Here is a 19,250-nt window from a genome sequence, read left to right on the forward strand (position 1 = left end):
GTCACTGATCCGGTGACATGTAAACACTGCGGCCACAGTCCCGCGTCCCCTGCCTGCTACCCTGCCGGGGCACCGTTAAACTGCATCAGCCCTGTGTTATTCTCCAGTGCACTGGTGAGGTCCCCACCCACTCTGACGCCCCCATCTGAAACGCTGTTGTTTTGGCGTGCACTCCTTAATTATGTTATCGCAGGTGAGCGTGTGAACTCTGCAGGGTCTGGCTTGGCTTAAGCCTTTGCAGCGAAGGGGAACGGCAGCGTATTGGTGAGCCTGAAGGCCAGATGCTCTAATGGTCTGCGTCTGTTTTATGCCGAGCAGAACGCACCAGGCATCTGGATGATACTCTGCAGACGGGGCACAGAAGCATCAATAAGGCTTTAAGAATTTAGATATTGAACAGTTTTTTTGGTCATCTGCGTGAATAATAGAGTTAAGCTGCTGTGGCTCTTATATTAGATCATGCAATTATCCTCATTTCACTCAGTCAGATCTCTTTTTTAGGCCTTGTGGTTTTGGTTGCTGAAGTACGGGAACTCTTGCACAAACAGTAGTGCATTATCTTTGGCTCAGAGTTTGCCGGAGGGAATCAGATCTAACCGCCTGGGTGAGGTTGCTGATCCCGTAGTAGGAAATCTGGGAAATGGAGACGGAGATTGGGTAGAGGTGGATCCCGTAAGCACCTGATTCCTGGCCGGACTTGCCTGTAGGGCTTTTGATGCTGTCTCTCTGGGTTTGGTTAGAAGATGAGGTCTTAAAAGCTTCCTTGTGAGACATGGCAGACGCACGCGGTAATTAGATATGCCTGTGCGGAGAGCTACCTGTGCAGAATGGCACCGCGCTGGAGCCGCTCACTGCCGTGGGGAAGTACGGTCAGCTCGTCTGTCCCTCTCCCCACACGCATTCCCACAAGCCGTCGGCTCTGAGGGGGGATGAAATTGGACTCGGGAGACCCTCAGACGGTGGCTCTGTTTGAGTGCAAACAGGCTCGGCTGCAGAGGGGCTCGGGTGGGGGGTCCTGATTAATGGCGCAGTGGGGGCTCCGGAACATACTGTATGAACAGAAGTCGCACTGAATAGCTCCGCTGCGCATCGAGTGAATGTCCCTTCATTTTGTCCAGATGCCGGCTTTTAACCAACAAATAGAGCCCTCCCAATGGTGACAGCTTTTAGGGGCGTGTCCATGTGACTGTCCGTGTGTGAATCTCAGCACATGTGTTTTGTGCAGTGATGTCACGTGCCGCTGTGTTACTCCATATAACTGTGTCTGTGCTTTGTAAGAACCAGTCTGCATGGAAACAGACACGTCTGCACTGGTTTGCTGTAGCTGGGCGCCCGCATGTGTGTGTGTGTGTGTCACTGTGTGTGACACTATGGTAACATGCTGCCGAGGGTGAGTCAGGCCTGGCCTTGGGGACCTCGAGGGGGCTTGGTGCTCTGTCAGCTTGTCCGCGATCCCTTGCAGAGTACAAGCCAGTCGTGGCACTCCCGATTCCTGACAAGCCGCGGTTCTCAGTCCATTGATCACGCTGGGGCCACTAAGAGGGGATTGTCTTTCACTCTGAAGTGTGCTGCAGTCTCTGCTCAGATATATTAACAGATATGATGGCCAGTGGGCCTCAACGAGCAGGAGAGACAGCGGGCAGGAGGTGAGCAGCCACCTCGCAATATACCACCATACAGTCACTGAAATGAGGAAGCCTTTTGTTGCAGCATCCTTTTTTCGCTCTGCTTGGATTCTCCCAGGAGGTGATACATGCTGCACAGTCAAGCATGCTGCCCCATTGATTGGCATTCTATTGGGTGAAAGCCTAAACGGTGATGTTACCAGCTCCCTGTGGCTGCGCGGGATTGCCGAGAACGGTGCGGGAATTTTAGCGATGTCACGGCGTGCCGATGGACACCTCAGTGGGTCTCTTTTGTGAACTGGGGTTATGTGATCGCAGGGCCGAGGGTGGTTGTGACCACCAAAATGTGGGGTGTTGTGTGCTTCAGCAGGTTAGGGCTCTGGATCTGTGATCGGAACGTCACCTGTGCTTAGCAGAGTGGCTACATCTCCGTCTTTGAGAATGCCCCCCCCCCCCCCCCAAAGAAAAAAAGCAAACGTTCTAGAGACACTAGATGAATGGCTGTCCCTGAAGTCCAGGTTTTACTCTTACTTCTATATGTGTGTGTGTCTTAGGAAAGCAGAGCAGGGATATGTAAATAAGCACATTACAAACAAAGCATCTGTTCCTGTACACATGCAGATATATTTCTTATTCGCAGTGACTGAGGAGACGGTCAGCATTTCCCACCACGGTGGAAATTCATCTTTGAAGAGGCGATGCAGGGACAGAGATGGTTGTTTTCTGTGACCGGGTGAGGGGGGAGATGCCTGTTTAGAGCATGGTGTGAAGCGGGGGAAGCAGGTAGCCACACATGTGGTCCCCGGAGGTTCACCCAGAACACGCATCACAGCTGAACTGGGGGTGTCTGATCTTGGGGTGAAGGGAGGGAGCCAGACACCTGGAAGGGAGGCTGGTGAGACGGGGGTGACGGATCAATGAGGCCAGAGAGGAATCGGAGGGGGGGCCATCGTCTGACCTTTTCGCGCGAGTGGCTGTCTCACTGGCTGCGTTAACCGCTCTGATAATTGCCCCAGACCCCTTCGCTGGAGGGGGCAGATAGCTTTTGCGTGAAATGTCAGGCTTTAACCTATCAGTGTTCACATTCGTATCCAGCTGTTTGCTGGGCTCCTGAAGAATCTTAATGAAGCCGGATAAAGGACGTGATGTACAGACAGGCCGGCAATTGAGGGTGAAGGCTAATGGGAGCTGGGTGGGAAGGGCCTGAACACACAGTGGAACATGTACAGTCACATGCCCTCATAGCATGTATTACAGCTAGATGCTGTTGTTTGCTTTTCTAGTAAAAAATCCATTCTAAGCACTTAAGGTGGAAATGCTCATCCTCTGTGACTCAGCTTGAGCTGCATAGTATAATGTGCAGAAGCCATGAAGACGTGGGTGCGTGTGTTTGTGCATTTGAGTGTCTGTGTGTGAGCGAGCATATCTGTGTGTGTGTGTGTGTGTGTTTCTAACATTGTGGGGACCAGATTTCCCCACTTTTTATCTTGTGAGGATGTTTTCCCGGTCGCCACAATGATAACGGCAATTTCATAAAAATCTGTGACTGTAATCAAAAAACTAAGATAGACAAAAGTTTCACATTTCCTTTGGTTACTTATGGATAAGGTTAGATCTGGGTAGGGTTAATGTCGTCCTGTTGGGAGTAGAGTTTTTCTCAGAGAAATCATTGGATGGGCACTACTGAGATATGAATACAAACATGTGTGTTGTGTGTGTGCCTGTGTGTGTGTGTGGGGGGGGCTGTGGACCAGCTGTCTGGGCTGGTGGGGGGTGCTGGGTAAGGGGAGCCCGCCGATGCGCTGAACCTCCTGCCGCCATGTCTGGATCTCACCTGCGGCGCCGCGTCTCCCCCCCTGACAGCCATGTCCGCGCACTGGAGTCCATCGTCCTGATTTATGGCCCCCCCTGCCGCCCCCGTCGGCCACGTCCACCCTTCTGGGGCTTCCGTCGAGGTGCCCCCGCCTCCCCCTTCCCCTGAAGGGGCCTCCTCTCCTCTCTTCTCCATGGGGAGATGAATGGGGGCCGGCTGGCTGCCCAGCCTTCACCAAATGTGTGGACACCCCGCCGGGCGGCGTGTCAATGCAGATTGATTTGCGGGCCCTTCTGCCAGAGCTCTGCCTGGGACACCTGCCATCAAAATCTGAATCGTGCCCCCCCGAGTCACCGGTGTCCCCGTTCCAGGCCTGGTGCGGCTTCTCTGAGTGCCAAAAGCGCGTCCTCAGGAGTTTATTCTGCACCGTGGAGGATGGGACAGCACCGTGACATCCAGCAAAGATAAATAATCACGCTGGTCATGTGACACGTCAGAATGGTTTCATTTGATTTATTTTAATGGTTTGTTATGCAAATGATCAGAAACCTTGTGAGTAGCGTGCAGAAAATGAACAAAGAAAAGTGATGGTGCCAAAAGAGTCATTAATAATCATTACTCATCAAAGACCCCCAATGACAAACCAATGCTCAAAGATGGCAGGTGGTAGGTCTGGGATAAGGGGCGTGGAAGGGAGTCACAGCGCTCTGGTGCTGGGACAGTGTCTCCAAAGGGGGAAACAGGGTGTGGATGAGAGTCATGGGGCTCTGATGCTGGGGTTTTCGTCTCTGATGAGGGAGATGGGCTATGGAGGAGAGTCACAGCGCTCTAATTCTGGGCTCTGCAGAGGGCTGGGAACACCAGCGACAACTCAAACACCATTTCAGAGCAGCTATGAGAAATGTGGATCAGGCCGTGGTGGCTGTTTCTCACTCTCTGGTGTCTGTCTGTCACCCACCAGTCCCTGTCTATCTCTCTCCAGTGGCTGTCTGTCACCATAGGCACGCAAGCATGCTTGGATCCCTCTGTCCACGGAGTTGGATCTGTTCTTTGTTCTTTTTGGGCCACCTCAATTTGCATTGTCTTCTGGACTCACCTGCAGACAGCGACAATTGGGGACAGGCATGCGCTCACATGTGGATGAAACACAGGATGCATCGGCCGAATGCGATGAGGGGGCAGCCAGGAGCAGGTTGTTTGGATTACAGCGGTTTTAGTGCTGGTGCTCCGGGCAGAAAATAAAGGCGCGTTATCAGTCACTGCCCAAAGCTGGCTCCGCACATTGAAGCAGGCTGCATAATCGGCCAGCCCCTGCCTGACCCCCTGCCCGCTTTGTCCCACCAGAGTGATTTATTCCCGAGCAGCAGACGCTGTGTGGGCCGCCAGAGAGGCCAGGGTCGGAGGGATTGAAGGAATGGTAGAGCCTCCTCAGCGGAGGATTAAGCGGATGGCGAGCCCAGCCCAGAACGTGGGGCTGAGAGGGAGGGGGGGGGGGGCACCACTGCTCCCCCCACCACAAGCTCTGAGACTGCCAGGGATGACTAGCAGCGCTGCTTAAAATTTAGCCAGGGCCAATTATATCGCAGCTTTGCGTGACCTTCTTAGATCTTATGAGTTAAAAGGCGATGGAAAGCTGCACAGTAAGGCTAGAGAAAGGAGGGAATCTGTGTGATTTTTTTAGCCGCTCACCTGGGGCCTCTCAGCAAAGGTGCGTGTAGCACCTCTCTCAGGGTAGTGTAGCAGAAGTGGCGGTTCCTAATTAGCCTTTGATGGCTTGATTAATTAATTTTGCTTATGCCGGTGGGCCCAGGTGCGGCGCGGCGTAGCCCTTGTGGGCGGCCAGTGAGCTGGGAAACATGAGCCCTGTGGCTCATTGAGGTGGGGGGGGGGCTGTCAGTACAGTTGACCTGAACACGGTAACACAGTCACTACCTTTAATGGCCTGGGGGGGTGGGGGGTTATTAAATAGATAACTTTAACAAGACTGTTAAATAAGAGAGACTCTAAATGACGACGCGTGAGGAATTCTGCATGCAAAATTGCTGTCATCTTGAACCTTTATTCCGAGCTGATCACTGCGCCAGTGTGCTGGTGGGAGGTGAGACCCTCCATAGTGAGAGCTGCTTTAACACTGTCTCATAATGACATTTTTTATAGAATTCATATTTTTGTCTGCTGGAAAATTCATTAGTATGAGATACCAGACACTGAAGTGGGATGCTTCTTCAAGCCATTTTTAGTTTGGTTTGAAATTGCATATCACAGTCATACTGTACCTAAAATAAAATCCCTGTCTATATTTACTGGGTGTTTTGCAGATAGCCTGTGCTTTGCTAAGCCACGTGGAGATGTTATTTTGAATAATGTATCCCTGATCGGCCGCCAAGCGGCCAAAACCGTGCTGTTTATACAGCCAACAGATCCAACGGAGGAATTGCAGTCTTCCCCAAAACTGTGAGCTAATGGCATTGCGAGTGGCTGACATTAATCCCAGCAGCCTCCACCGAGCCTTCAGGGTCACGGTGGCAGAGACGGGAAGGGAGACGTATGTGGGGATGCTGGGAAGCCTCCCATCGAGTTCGTAAGAGACAGCATAGTGGGGGGGGGGGGGGCATTGCAAGCACAGCCTGCTAGGTTCAGTGGCCTCCACCATCCTCAGGATGGAGAGCTTCACTGGAAGGGGAAGGAACCAGTTTGGTTAGTAAACATCCTGTGGTGTTTTGTTTACCACTGGCACTCCCATGCACACTGTCGCCAAACAAAGCAGAGCCCAGGCTGCAGCAGTCAGGCCCTGCATCCTCACCCTGGGCCTCTTCCTAGCTTATGCCTATTGGGAGTGCAGCTCTCCTGTATTTAGGGGTAAAGATTTAAGAGTCTTGAGGGAGGATCAGTTTGGGTATCTGCTTTGGGTGTCATTGGTGCTGTTTACAAGCCAGTGCGTATTGATCTGGAATGAGGTAGCCATCTTCACATGGGTAAGCACTGTCTGGCAGCCCATAGTACACACACAGGCACCAATAAATCACCTTTCATGGTTCTCTGGCTGATGCATCCGCACACCTAAGTGTTGGTGGTTTGAAATGGGTTAGCAGACATCTCATGATACAAGTGTGCAAGTTACTTGCATACACTGCAATTTTAGTGATCCCACTAGTCATATTTGCTGGTTTTAATAGTTTTACTGTAATTTACATGACCTGATTATAAATATACATGTAAGAAACTGGGGAATTGATCACGCTCTCTGAAAATACAGGACATATTGAATCCCTTATTGGTTCTAAAAGAGAGACAGCTTTTTATTCAGTCTTCCTGTTGCCATTAATGTGTCTGGCTTTTAACCCCTGACATCACACATTAACAAGGCTTTTTTTTATACACAGAACTGCATATGACCATATGCCAATTTGTTTATTGCATAATCCTCAGTAAACTATAGCTGAAAAATGCTGAGATGCTGGAATCACCATGCTTGTTTGCAGCCATCACACCATGCAGAAGATCGTTTAGATCACGTCTTAGCAGTTCTAATGCTTAGTCAAACAGTAAGAGGACCTCTTGACCCTGTCTGCACGCTTGTAGCCGCGTGGTGTGCTTGGAGGAGCTGGCGGTTAGACCTCTTGTGTCATTTCATTGGGCGTGCTTGTGTCAGCACCAGGACGGCACATCAGTCCACGGTCACACTCACGGTGTGCTGCAATCCAGATGAAGCGCAGTGCCGGCTCACCGCCCAGCTTGCCGAGACAAACGGTGCCCGCTTTAATTATAGATGAGAGTATTTAGTGACCGTAGCATATTGACTGGGCAAATGAAGGCCCTAATTTCACATCCAGCAGCGAGGAGCCAGTCGAGAGGACCGGTGCACGTGAGATCATGTGTCAGACGCCTCCACTCATATATTGACAGGCGCCTGACCCAGACCTTCTCCAGAGAGTAAACCTCTACATTAGGTCAGGGAGCAGCGGTGAGTATGGCCAGATTCAGTTACACTTGCAATTAGTCCGAACAGGGCCTAGTGAATTAATGTGTCTGTTCCTCCCTCCCCCCGAGTCAGAGAGCCACAGACATGGAAGTACATTAATCTTGCCACCATTCACTGGATGTTGTGACTTATTTCGGTATCGATTGCTTGGGGCCTGTAGTGTGACGCTCTTTGAGAAACATGCTCTTCGTCGGTGTGAGACCTGCGCTCACAAGGCCACCATTAGCTGTAATGTTATGGAAATAATGAAATTAACTGTCAGCAGATATTGCACTACAGGGGATAACATGTCTTGTGAATGAAATGTTTTTCCAGTTGGGGATAGTAAAGTCAGGCCCACATCTGGTGTGATAATAGTTCGCAAGGAAGTCAGAAAAGGCATTTTTCTGCCCATTGATCCCATAAATGGCACCTCACACTGCACATGTGCAGTGAATGAGCACATTCAGGACCGACCCGGAGGGGACCATTTCTTAGCAGCATACTCGCATATCAGGTTAAATTTTGGGTCAACAGGACAGATTTTGCACAGTTTTTAGAGGATATAAGAACAGCCTCTGGTTTTTGTCTTTCGTGGACTATCTGCAAGTTCTTTGCAGAGCAGTTACGTCAGAGTGTGGCTTAGGGTGGGATGGGGTGGGGTGGGGTGGGCTGGACTGGGCTGGGCTTGGGGGGTGTAACCCTAGAGCTGTGGGCTTGAAATCTCTGCTTTCCCCCCATTCCACAATCTGGGGAATTGATGCTGATTTGATAGTTAGAGGTCTGGCCCAGGGTGTAACCCCAGCCTGCACCTTTTGCTCCAGTGCACCTCTGTACTTGCTGAATGTGGGTCAATGGATCAAATACCTAGTATAGCATAGCATAGCATAATATAGCATAGCATAGCATAGCATAGTATAGCATAGCATAGCATAGCATAGTATAGTATAGTATAGTATAGTATAAAATTTTTATAAATCTTCAATGCACTAAACATTGTTAAAGGACAGAAGACTGCTTCACATCGCCAGAGAGAGAGGCATTTTTATAAACTGATAAGCTATATGAACTGATGAACATATGTAAGTTGCTTTGGCACACATCAGCAAACAGCATATTTGTTTGTTTGTATCTTGTGGCAGACCAGCTGCATGTATTCACTGAAATGGGGATCAGGAGTGCAGCCTCTGACAGTAAGGCTCCAACAGACTCCACCAAAAGCACTAAATCCAAAATAACCCATAAATGTGCCGTATGTGTAAATATTTAATACACATTAAATTTTCTTGCTTAAAAAGCTTCAAATACTTCCTGTGAATCTGACATATTGAAATTCCAACTGGGGAATAAATAAACAAATGTGACATTTTGTTTACTGTCTTAAATCAAAATGCTCACTTTCTTGACCTCACCTCTATGGTGCATGGCAGCACATGATTATGTCATCCAGGCCTGCTGCTGGTGTGTTTGCCAGGGAAGTTTTGAACCGGATTTGATTTCCTGTTGCACTTTTTCCCGCCTTTCCTTGGTCGTCTGCCACCAGCCGTGGACCGACATAAACCTGACATGTCACACCGTCGCACGATATTCCCCTAACAGTTTGCGTGCTTGATGTGCCCTTGCCCTGCGCCTGTCTTTAAATCGGTCTGTTTTTGGAGAATTAGTAAACGTGAAGTGTTTTGGTCACAACTCCCACTTCCTCAGTATATCCAGCGATCTGATGGTAGTGCATTGCCCTGATTTTGCAGTTGTTCTCCCCAGGAAACACATACGTAAGGAATTAAACCTTTATGAGGGAATGGGTTTCATTAAAGAAGCCTATACTACTTGCTTGGCTCCTCACTCACTGAGCTGACTTAGCTCCTGAAGTTCCCTCTGTGCACAAACTCACTAAATTTGGAAGACAGGAGCAGCCAATCCAGGAGAACAGCGACGCCAATCGTCATAATTAGCTTTTTCTCTATCATTACCAGCCTTCATTCTCTTAAGTAGAAAGGGATGAACTGCTGAATAGAGTATGAGTGAGACATTCAAACAGCACCTCCACTTGTCCAGTGGTGCATTTACATATTTCAGACTACAACTGCTCTCTCTCCCAGAATGACTTGCCGTGGCTGCATTCAGCCGCATGGTAAAGTCGACCTTTCACAGATGGGCATTATGGTCTCATAGCGGCTTCATAATAGGACCCCAAATGCAGTTAATATGGATTTCAAAGAGTAGATCTTCTGCAGATTTCAGAGAGTTTCCACTATATCACTCTGATAGCATCACCATCACCACAGGGACTTTTTAACAGGCCAATCTTAACCGTGTCAATACAAGCAGTAAAAGACACTCGTGAGTGTGACTCCATTGTCACTCTGACTCACAGCCCCGTTTGTCTCTTTTCACAGCCTGCAGGCCCGGTTTCTACAAGTCTTCCACCGGCAGCCCGAGATGCACCAAATGCCCCCCTCACAGCCATTCCCAACAGGAGGGAGCTATCCACTGTGACTGTGAAAAGGACTACTTCCGCTCAGAGGGGGACCCGCAGTCCATGGCTTGTACCCGTACGTCCTCAGCTCGACACACAGTGCAGTCACGCTTTTGCCCAAAATCCCAGCATGTCTCTGTAGTGGATGCATCAGCAGAAAGCCATGAAATCCACATTTCTTATGGTGTACTGATACAAGCTCTTTTGTTTCTTGTGTGTTTATTTAGCATAAAATTGCTGTATTTGGTGATAATCATGAGTGATTTAAAAGGTCTGTAATTCGAGAAGGACACAGTGGAGTTTCTATTACCAAATCATACATTTATGATTACATTTATTTATGAAGGCTTCATATGAACGCCTACTCATGTCTTCAGCGGAAATGCATTGGGAGTACACTCCGGAGGCAGAATCGCATCGGTGGTATAATCGGGAGGCAGAAATGCATCGGCAGTATACTCAGAAGGCGTCATTACAGACAAGTTCCTCCAGCGAGAGGCTTGACACAAATCAGTCGACTGTTGTTTTGACGCCGTTTATCCTCTGAAATACTACTTAGATATTTATCGAGACCTAGAAACAAACTTTAGTGTGTAGCTGGCACGCGTACAGTCCACAGGGGCCCTGAGCAGGGTCGTGATAGAATATTTACCAGGGTGGATCATGGTCTTTATGCAGAGTTCTCCTTCTGTCCTTCCCATTCTTCCAATTCTTGCCTTCATATTGACACCCACACAGAATGCAGAGCGAATGAGAAACACATTGTTAGGCGTTTCTTCTCCCTCCGTTCCCTGCCAATACGTACACTCACTCCCGCCGGCGAAAGTTCTCTCTCCCTCTCTTTGTCTCCCCATGAATTGAACAGCACTAACTGCTATTCACAGATTCCTGGTAATTTACACTCTTCTGCTGGGTTGTTCCAGGCCTTAGAGGAGAAGTATCATAAATCAGATTTTAGCAATAACTTTCTTGGCTGTTCCTTTAACTATGTGAGGAAATACTCTGTATGTTTAGGACGTTACAGTAAAAAAAAGTGTCATTTTAATAACCCGCATGCTACAGTATACAACGTTACCACAGTCAAAAGAGACTGAGAATATAATCAGCTTCAATTTCAAACATTCATTAATGTGGTCAGAAAAATCAAAAGATTTGGAGTAGAGACACACTTAATGTAAAATACTGTTTTCTTAGTTCAAAGCTTCTAGAAGCTGTAGAAGTTCTTTATTGTTTCATACCCGTCAAACCTTAATCGATTCCACTCTGTGCCATTTTTAAAATGTATTCATTTATGAAACAAATGAAAAGAAGTTCATCATGGAGTCAAAATACTGCATAAATTGTCTCGCCAAGCTGAATCAGCTAAACCATAGATGAGATTATCCACTAGATGTAGCCAGTTCCTGCTGAAGAGTCAGTTGTTTGGTTTGTCTCTTGGTGACGAGCAGGATCCACTGGTATCAGTCTGTTTCTGGATGAATGAAGGCAAATGGGCACAATGGACCCCATTCTCTTAGAATAGAAATGCTAGCTAATTTTTATTTGTTAATGTGGAATCTCAGCTGTTTCAGTTGTTTCATCTCAAAGGTAGGGTGTGCAATTTTGATGTACTATCTGCAAAATCATGCCCATTAAACTATGGAGATATATACAGGATAGAATAAACATGTTTAATTTAAAACCAGCAAACCAAGTGTGAGGTTGATATAAAATTAGTTGCTTAACATTCCCGGTGCCTGTATGGTTTTAATAGGTGTTTGTCATGCATTCAAATGCTGTCACTCAGCTCCATGAGTCACTGCAACTGAAGTTTGATGAAATAAAAGGAAGAAATGGCTCCTACAGGCACCTTGTTTCTGAATGAGAAACCCAGCATGCACTGCTCCTGAAGAAGGAGTTTGACAAATAATAAATAAATATTGTCTAAATTCAGAGGCCGCCGCCTCCATTTTGCCATCTGAAGATAACTGTTTTCTGCAACAGAAACAAACAGTATTTAAATATTTTCATGTGTGTGGGATGACGTGTGAAGAACCGGTGTTAAGCGCCTGTCACGCTGTCCGCCGTGCCGAGTGATGCCAAGAAGCGGCACCATAGATGATGAAGATGAAAAATAGATTTTCAGTGATTCCTTCAGCATGCCTGTACCACACAGTGTGCTTAATGTGTGAAAGATGGGGTCCCACATGAGCCACTCGCTGTTTCTGCTTATTCTCTGTGCAGTCTCTTCAAAAGTGCTTCCCTCATACGTCTATGCAACCTGCCTTTTATGCGACTATTATTCATATGCCGTTTCCTCCGGTGGCAGTATAGAAGCCAAAGGTCTTCACAGGAATGCAGCCGAATCCAGGAGAAGAACACACAGGGGCATCACCATAATTCTAGGACCTCAGACAGCAACTTCATTTTTATTTCATTTTTAAGCATGCATACATTCTTAAATTCGCAACTTTTACAGTACAGGACTTGCTTCCAGACATTGTTTTCCTACAGGGAAGTAATTTGTCTGCTGTTTGGGATTCGGTTTTGCTAATTATTTCCTTGATGTTTTTCTACTGTGTTAAATAATGCCACTTTGTGGCATAGGGGGTTTCTCCCTGGAATCTGTCCTGTTTACAGAAGCTTGTACTCTCATGTCTTCTGGCAGTCTTTCTTTGCCCATGTAGACCCATTCTGGGCCCCTTCTGCCCTAGCTGTGTTTGGTAGAACATGCGCCGTTTTTTGCATGTATCAACAGGGCCGCCGTCTGCACCCGGGAACGTCATCTCTGTCATTAATGAGACGTCGGTGATCCTGGAATGGAGCTGGCCGGCAGACACAGGTGGCAGGAAGGACGTGACCTTCACTGTGGTGTGCAAGCGCTGTGGGCGGGGCCAGCAGCAGTGTGAGCCCTGTCGTGGTGCGGTCCGCTTCCTGCCCAGCTCGTCCGGGCTGAGGAACACCACCGTGACCGTTACCGACCTGCTGGCGCACACCAACTACACCTTCGAGATCGAAGCCCTCAACGGGGTCTCCGATCTAGCAGCGGGCCAGCGCCAGTTTGCCGCTGTAACCATAACAACCAACCAAGCAGGTGAGACGCTAAGCACGGCCCATTAAACTTTGTGTGTCCCCTGCACTGCTAACTTCGTATGTGCACTTTAATGCTTAATCTCTACAGTAAAGTCTGTCACACCACCTGTGATAGAGAGAGCAAATAAGAAGCAACAAGGTGTACTAAAAAATATGGAATCAAAACTTTTATTTGAACATTCATAACTCCATCACAAGAATTTTTTATAAGCACTTATTCTTGGCAGGGTTGTGGGGAACCCAGGTATTTATGACTTTGAAACCATTCAGATTTGAGTACAAATGCACTTTAGGCTGGATGTCCTCCTCCACACAGCGTCCCCTTTTATGAGATTATTTGTCAATGCACATACCTCTTTTTAGATCCCAGAGTGCCTGTCAGAAAGTCATAACTCCAGGTTACTGAAATTGTTGAAACGTCAGACCTCAGACCATCTGCTCCCCGCTAGTGTTGGGTTTCCCCAGCACCCGACGATGTCTTTTTGCTCTTCCACGGGGTGTACTACCCTGCCAATTCTTCATTGTCTTTTAAGAATAATGGGTGAAGTAGCTGTAGGGTGATTTAGCACACAGATTTCAAAGAGGTCTAAGAGATGCCAGAGTTATATGTCATGAAAAGTAAGTAGAAGAACAGATCACAGGGAAAAGATGAATAGTGGTGTGTCAGGCTGCCCCAAGAACTGGGTGATTTCAGTTTTGACTTTTTCAGTTGACTTGTTCTTTTTTATGACATTATTTTACACTCCATATAAGTAATGGTCTAGCTGAAAGCTAAAGGTCTTCTAGGATAGATAAGCAATAAATGTGATGTCCATAGAGTGCGAGTGTGAGTGTGCCCATCAAGGAGGTTCCCCACTGTTATCTTACCTAAATGCTACTTTTAGCCCAGAACGAATGCTGTGCAAACTGGAACTACATAAGAAAAAATGGCCAGCTCCGTCAAACAATAAATCAGTGATTAAAAAGGATGCAAACAATCTTTGGACCTGATCATTGTTATTTCGATTGTATTGCATTGTTGATGAATTTATGGTATCAGTCATCTGAGAAAGTAGGAGGTGGTGTTTAAAGTTTTTTTTCCTCTACTTCATCAAAGAACCACAAGCTAGAGAAGTGTCCCGGGCTCTGTTAGGTAGAGCTCATGCAGACCACTGAATGCAGCAGGACAGGTGTGAAGCTGGCTAGATATGCAGCCACACGCTCAGCTTCACACTTTCCAGCATCACTCTTTGCGTCTTCCTTGACATTTGATATAGAGCTCTGCTACATCAGTTGTATAAATTGCTTTCTCTGATGTGGCCATCCGCTTCCATAAATAAGCACGCAAATGTAAATGGGTGTTTTATTACAGCCGCTGCAGGCCTCTCGATAGCAGCTGAAACATGAGAAACGTAACCACCCACCGCCACCCCCCACTTCACTTCAGTACTCAAATGGTCTTGGACAAATAATCTGGCTACCTTTATGATGCAATAAAATGCAAATGAGGTGAGGAGATGAATGTGTGAATGTGTGATTTGGCATCCTCCTGCCTACAGGCACACCATCTTTCGGGTGCATTTACGAGAAGCCGGCGGAGATGCCAGTAAGAATCAGGAATTGAGCAAATAATGCACCTTGTCCGGAATGAGAGGAGAGTATCGCCCCTGAAGTGCAGCTGCTGTCTCGCCTTTCATAGCTGAAAATGTTTCCTTATTGGTTATTAAGTTTTTTTTTTTTTTTAAAGTTTGCAAACTAGCCTTAGATGTAACTAAGACACAGACTGTCAGCTTCTGCATGGTCAGTTATAACATGTCAGCCAACTGAAAATGATCCCTTCTGTAGTGCAGTGCATTAAGATGCAAACTTCATGCATTCAGTTAAAGGGTCCTGCTCCGTGCTTTAAGAAGGACTAAATGAGGCAATCAGGCAGACTCAAAGAACGTGCTTCATGTAAGGTTTGGTTTCTTCCTTGTAAACAGAAATTTTCTTTGCTGTGTGAAGCACCTTGGGTGAGTTGGTGGTGTGCCAATTGTGAGAAAATCTGTCCACATTTCAGATGAACTTGAGCTTTTGTCTTGAAATAAATAGCTCGATATCTTCAATCTTTGATTGTCCAAATACCTCATGGAGTCACGGGCTGAACTAGTGACTCTGTAACTTAGCATGTTAGTGACTTGGAAAAGAGAATTGTGTTTAAAGGAGATACATATTTGCAATTATCAGAGATCTTTCATGTCACATAAAATTTAGTGCAAAGTAAGTTATACGTACTGTAGCATGGGAGCCATTAACTTTGGTGAATATAAAGTAAACATACAGAGAAATATCACACAGGAGGACAGAGTGAAAGCAGATTGTTCATCTGGATTCATTACGTTAAAAGGGGAATTTTAAAACAACATAATCACAATCACGGAAGGCCTGAACATTTCAAAGAGCAACATGTTTTTTCCTGTGGTCTAATAAAATTAAAATGTGGGACGGCTTGGGGGCCCAGCGGTGCAGCACTGCGCTGCAATTACAGAGCTGTAAAAAGTGAAAGAGAGAAATGAGCGAAGCACAGACGAGGAGCAAGGGCAGCCCCGCCTCCCATTACGAGGCAAGACTGGGACCATGTGGTGAGCTAGCGGTCGGCGCCACCATCTGAACAGCCACCTGACCTATCTCTCCTCGAAGGGAGCGAATGGTCTCTGTTGGCCCAGCGTTGCTCAGCTCCATGCTTACTATGACAGAGGTGCAGGAATGATAGTCATCATTTCTTTTAATACCTTCTCTCATTCAGCCTCTGTCTTTCTTGAATGGAATGGTGAAGGTGCTAAACCAGGTCAAGGGTGCATGATGAAAAGGGAAAAAATGAACTTCAGAGGAAGCTCTTGACACCGTGAGGCTCCTGTAGCCACGGCGGACAGTAAACCTCTTTCATCTTTCTGACCATCCTCTTTGGTCTCTCCACAGCACCATCTCCTGTCACGGTCATCAAGAAGGACAGAGCTTCCCGAAATAGCATATCTCTGTCCTGGCTGGAACCAGAGAGACCCAATGGCATTATTCTGGACTACGAGGTCAAGTACTATGAGAAGGTGGGGAGAGATTTTAACTGGATATCTAGGGACTGTAAAGGTTACGCTGAGGCATTCAGCCATTGTGTTGAATACAGTAACTAATTTCTAGTAATGATTTCCTAGTCTTATTCCCCAAAACCGTATAGTGCTGGATATTTAAAGATATCACAGAGTGCTTAGGGGCATATTTCACATTAATATAACAGTCTCATGTCTGTGACCTTGATTTAAAATAGTATTTAGATCACAGCTATGTTTCCTATCTTAATAAAATAACGCTTCTTTCTTCAGTTGTGGAGGTCAGTTTCAATGTGAACAAATACAAAGGCATTTATCACATGATAAGGGTCTTATTTTAATGCGAAGACACTGGGTTGTGAAACACTGGTTTAGGAAAGCATTGCTGCTTACTGTGCGATCAGTGCACTAGTGAAATAAAAATTAGTATTAGATTCAAAGTAGGTAGTAGATACAAATAATATGCAAATAAATAAGAAAAAAAATAGATTTTGTAACTCTTCTGCTTATCCCTATTCGAGTCCCAGCTATGTCTGGTCTCCCTGAAAATACAGTAAAATGCTCAGGTTCCTAAGTGTCTTTGTATCTGAAAGCCTTCATAATGATTCGGCTTTGCATTGCCATGTGAAAGCCAGGTGTTGGATGGTTTCAAACATACCCATATTGAAGCCATTTCCTTCAGCATGGGAATCACTTCTCGGCATTGGACTGCCTTGCTGTAAGCCTCTCCTGTTGCCCTGCCCTGGATCTGTTTGAACGGCTTCATGATTGATGCTGTGTAGAGGGAGTCAGTAACGATTGACTTGATTTGCTAAAGTCGGGTGAAGCGTGTTTCTGTGCATCGCTGTACCCCTGTTCTCCGCCCTGAAGAGCTACCGTGAGCCATTCCTTTCTGTACAGCTGTCATCGTGCAGCTGGTCGCTTGGTTCTTTCAGGGGCCAGCAGGACCTGTGATATGTGGTCCTCCTACACTAAGCGAACGATGCCTCTCCTCAGACGAATGAAGGTGGGCGTCCAACATTGGCAGGACCTGACAGTGAAGCTGGCAGTGAACTTAAGGGTGTGAAGTTCTGCAGACACCTAGAGTTCACCCATAAAAAGAAAATGAACTGTATGGCTACAGAAATTCATATACAATACGACAGTCAAAGAAAGCCTTTATTCTTCTAATTTAAATCTTAAAAAATTTAACTCAGGTAATATTCTTTATTTGAAGAATTATTGCGGCGCATAATGGAATTCCTATGACACTGAAGTTAATAGCCAGTACAGTACATTATCTATTTTATGTATCTTTAATCAGGAAGGTTATTACTTTCATATGATGAATAGTCTGGAAAAAACTTGTCATTGCATCAGTGTAGAGAGAGAATTACAGGAACCCATTTTTCCTGTAAAACGGTTTAAACAAGGCCGCTAGGATTTAAGAATGTTGGGATTCCGCAATGAATGCTTACATGTCTGTATTGGGATACCTTCCAGAGGCTGAACGGCCCAGTCTAATGGAGTGAAGTTTTATTATTAACTATAAATGTGTCTTCAAGGTCTCAGTGTGAAAATTAGAGCAGAGCAAATTACAGGCCTTCTGTGGCCTACAGGGTGAACTATCGGTGACATTTGATACTGAAATTAGCCAGGGAGGCATTTTTAATGAGCTAGAGAGATGGACCTTTGAAAGATCTTCAGGGCTGTTTCTTCTGTCACGTTTTATAGGTGCATTCAGAGAAGATATAAGCACAGCTTTACCCGACTCAATGGCCCAGAGTCTGTAAAAGCAGTGTTCACTCTGCTGTAGAAAATAAGTGTTGGCATGACCTTCTGTATGGCTGTGCTCTGTACAAAGAACCTTTGCTATATCTTTTAAAGCACATCCATTAAAGCCCTAAATCTTACCTCTGTAGTATGCTTCATCATTTCCATAAGCCAGCCATCATTTTCCAGTGAATGATGCTCCATCTATGGCTTTTGGTCTAGATTGAATGGGCTGTAATGGTCTCCCAGTGCCAAGAGGTTGTCCAGTTTACAAAGTGTCACCGCCGACTCCAAAGCCATTATGTTATGGAGTTGGTCATTTTTACACAGATACTGTATGCCCTGAAACAACATGCACGTTTAGCAAAGCAGAATGGCTGAGGCACACCCCTGTCCATTCAGAGGTGCCTCCTGATTGGCCAGGCTTAACGGCAGAAGCTTCTCTTAGATCTATTGATTTACAGAAGGATGTCAGCCACTCTTAATGCCCACATGAGGGGACATACTGTCCATAAATATAAAAAATGCATTGAAGTTCCTCTGAAACACTGGCCACTTGCAGCTTGTGACTATATTTTCTGGAGACTAAAATTGGAGAAATTACAACAGACATTCCAGAGGTTCTTTTTCATATGCTTATTAAAGAATACTGATTGTAAGAATAAGCTTCAGCGATTATTTTTCCTGTTATAATCATCTTGGAGAAAACGTAAAAAAGAAAAAAAAGAAACAGGGTAATTGGAAGTGTTTATTTATATTTGAGCTCAAATTAAGGGCAGTGTAGCTGAAATGCATCTTGTATTTCCCGTTTCCTCTCCGGCTGAGAATAAAGACATATGTGCAGATTGCAATATTTATATTGTCAAAGCAGAACATGACGTGGCATAAACTATATTCTTCCTCTATCACATACTCCAGAAAGTAACAATTGCACGCCTTGTCAAACTCTGGTGCGCAGAGGGGGTAGGGATCGTTCCGATACACATGCTAAGAGAACTTTCCCTAACAAGGATTCGGGCACACCTGTGTGTGATTTTCAGGGCTCATATGTTGTCGAGTGCAGCGAAAGGTGACAACCTACAAAAAGATTTATGACTTAAATGAAAAAACATACAGCATGATGTTAATGTCTGTCTGCAAATGAAAGTACTTCCTACATTACAAATTCTGAAATGAGTTACTAAATTCAAGGCTAAAGCTATATGTCAAATCTTCCATGGGGTATCACAGGACAATATTATCAGCTCATGGTTGTAGAAATAGCTATCACAGTTTTCCCTGTAAGATTATACAGCTTTGCCTTGCGATGGGCTGGCCCCCCATCCAGGGTTGTTCCCTGCCTCGTGCCCATTGCTTCCAGGATAGGCTCCAGACCCCCCGCGACCCAGTAGGATAAGCGGTTTGGAAAATGGATGGATGGATGGATGGATGGATTATACAGCTTGGCATGCAGTGCAGTATAGTCTCCTGCTTTATCCTCTGTGCGGCC

General features: G+C 46.2%; 1 protein-coding gene across 3 annotated transcripts in view; it reads left to right on the forward strand.

Annotated features, from left to right (window-relative positions):
* Positions 1-19,250, forward strand: part of LOC125706032 (ephrin type-A receptor 3-like) — a 74,920-nt gene that overhangs the window by 27,610 nt on the left and 28,060 nt on the right. For all 3 annotated transcript variants that reach the window (XM_048972468.1, XM_048972476.1, XM_048972484.1), the window contains exons 4-6: positions 9,796-9,951; positions 12,613-12,948; positions 15,885-16,009. In XM_048972468.1, coding sequence (XP_048828425.1) covers positions 9,796-9,951; positions 12,613-12,948; positions 15,885-16,009 — 617 coding nt within the window. The remainder of the gene's footprint in view (positions 1-9,795; positions 9,952-12,612; positions 12,949-15,884; positions 16,010-19,250) is intronic.

This window comes from Brienomyrus brachyistius, chromosome 1, assembly GCF_023856365.1.
Source record: "Brienomyrus brachyistius isolate T26 chromosome 1, BBRACH_0.4, whole genome shotgun sequence".
Lineage (NCBI taxonomy): Eukaryota > Metazoa > Chordata > Actinopteri > Osteoglossiformes > Mormyridae > Brienomyrus > Brienomyrus brachyistius.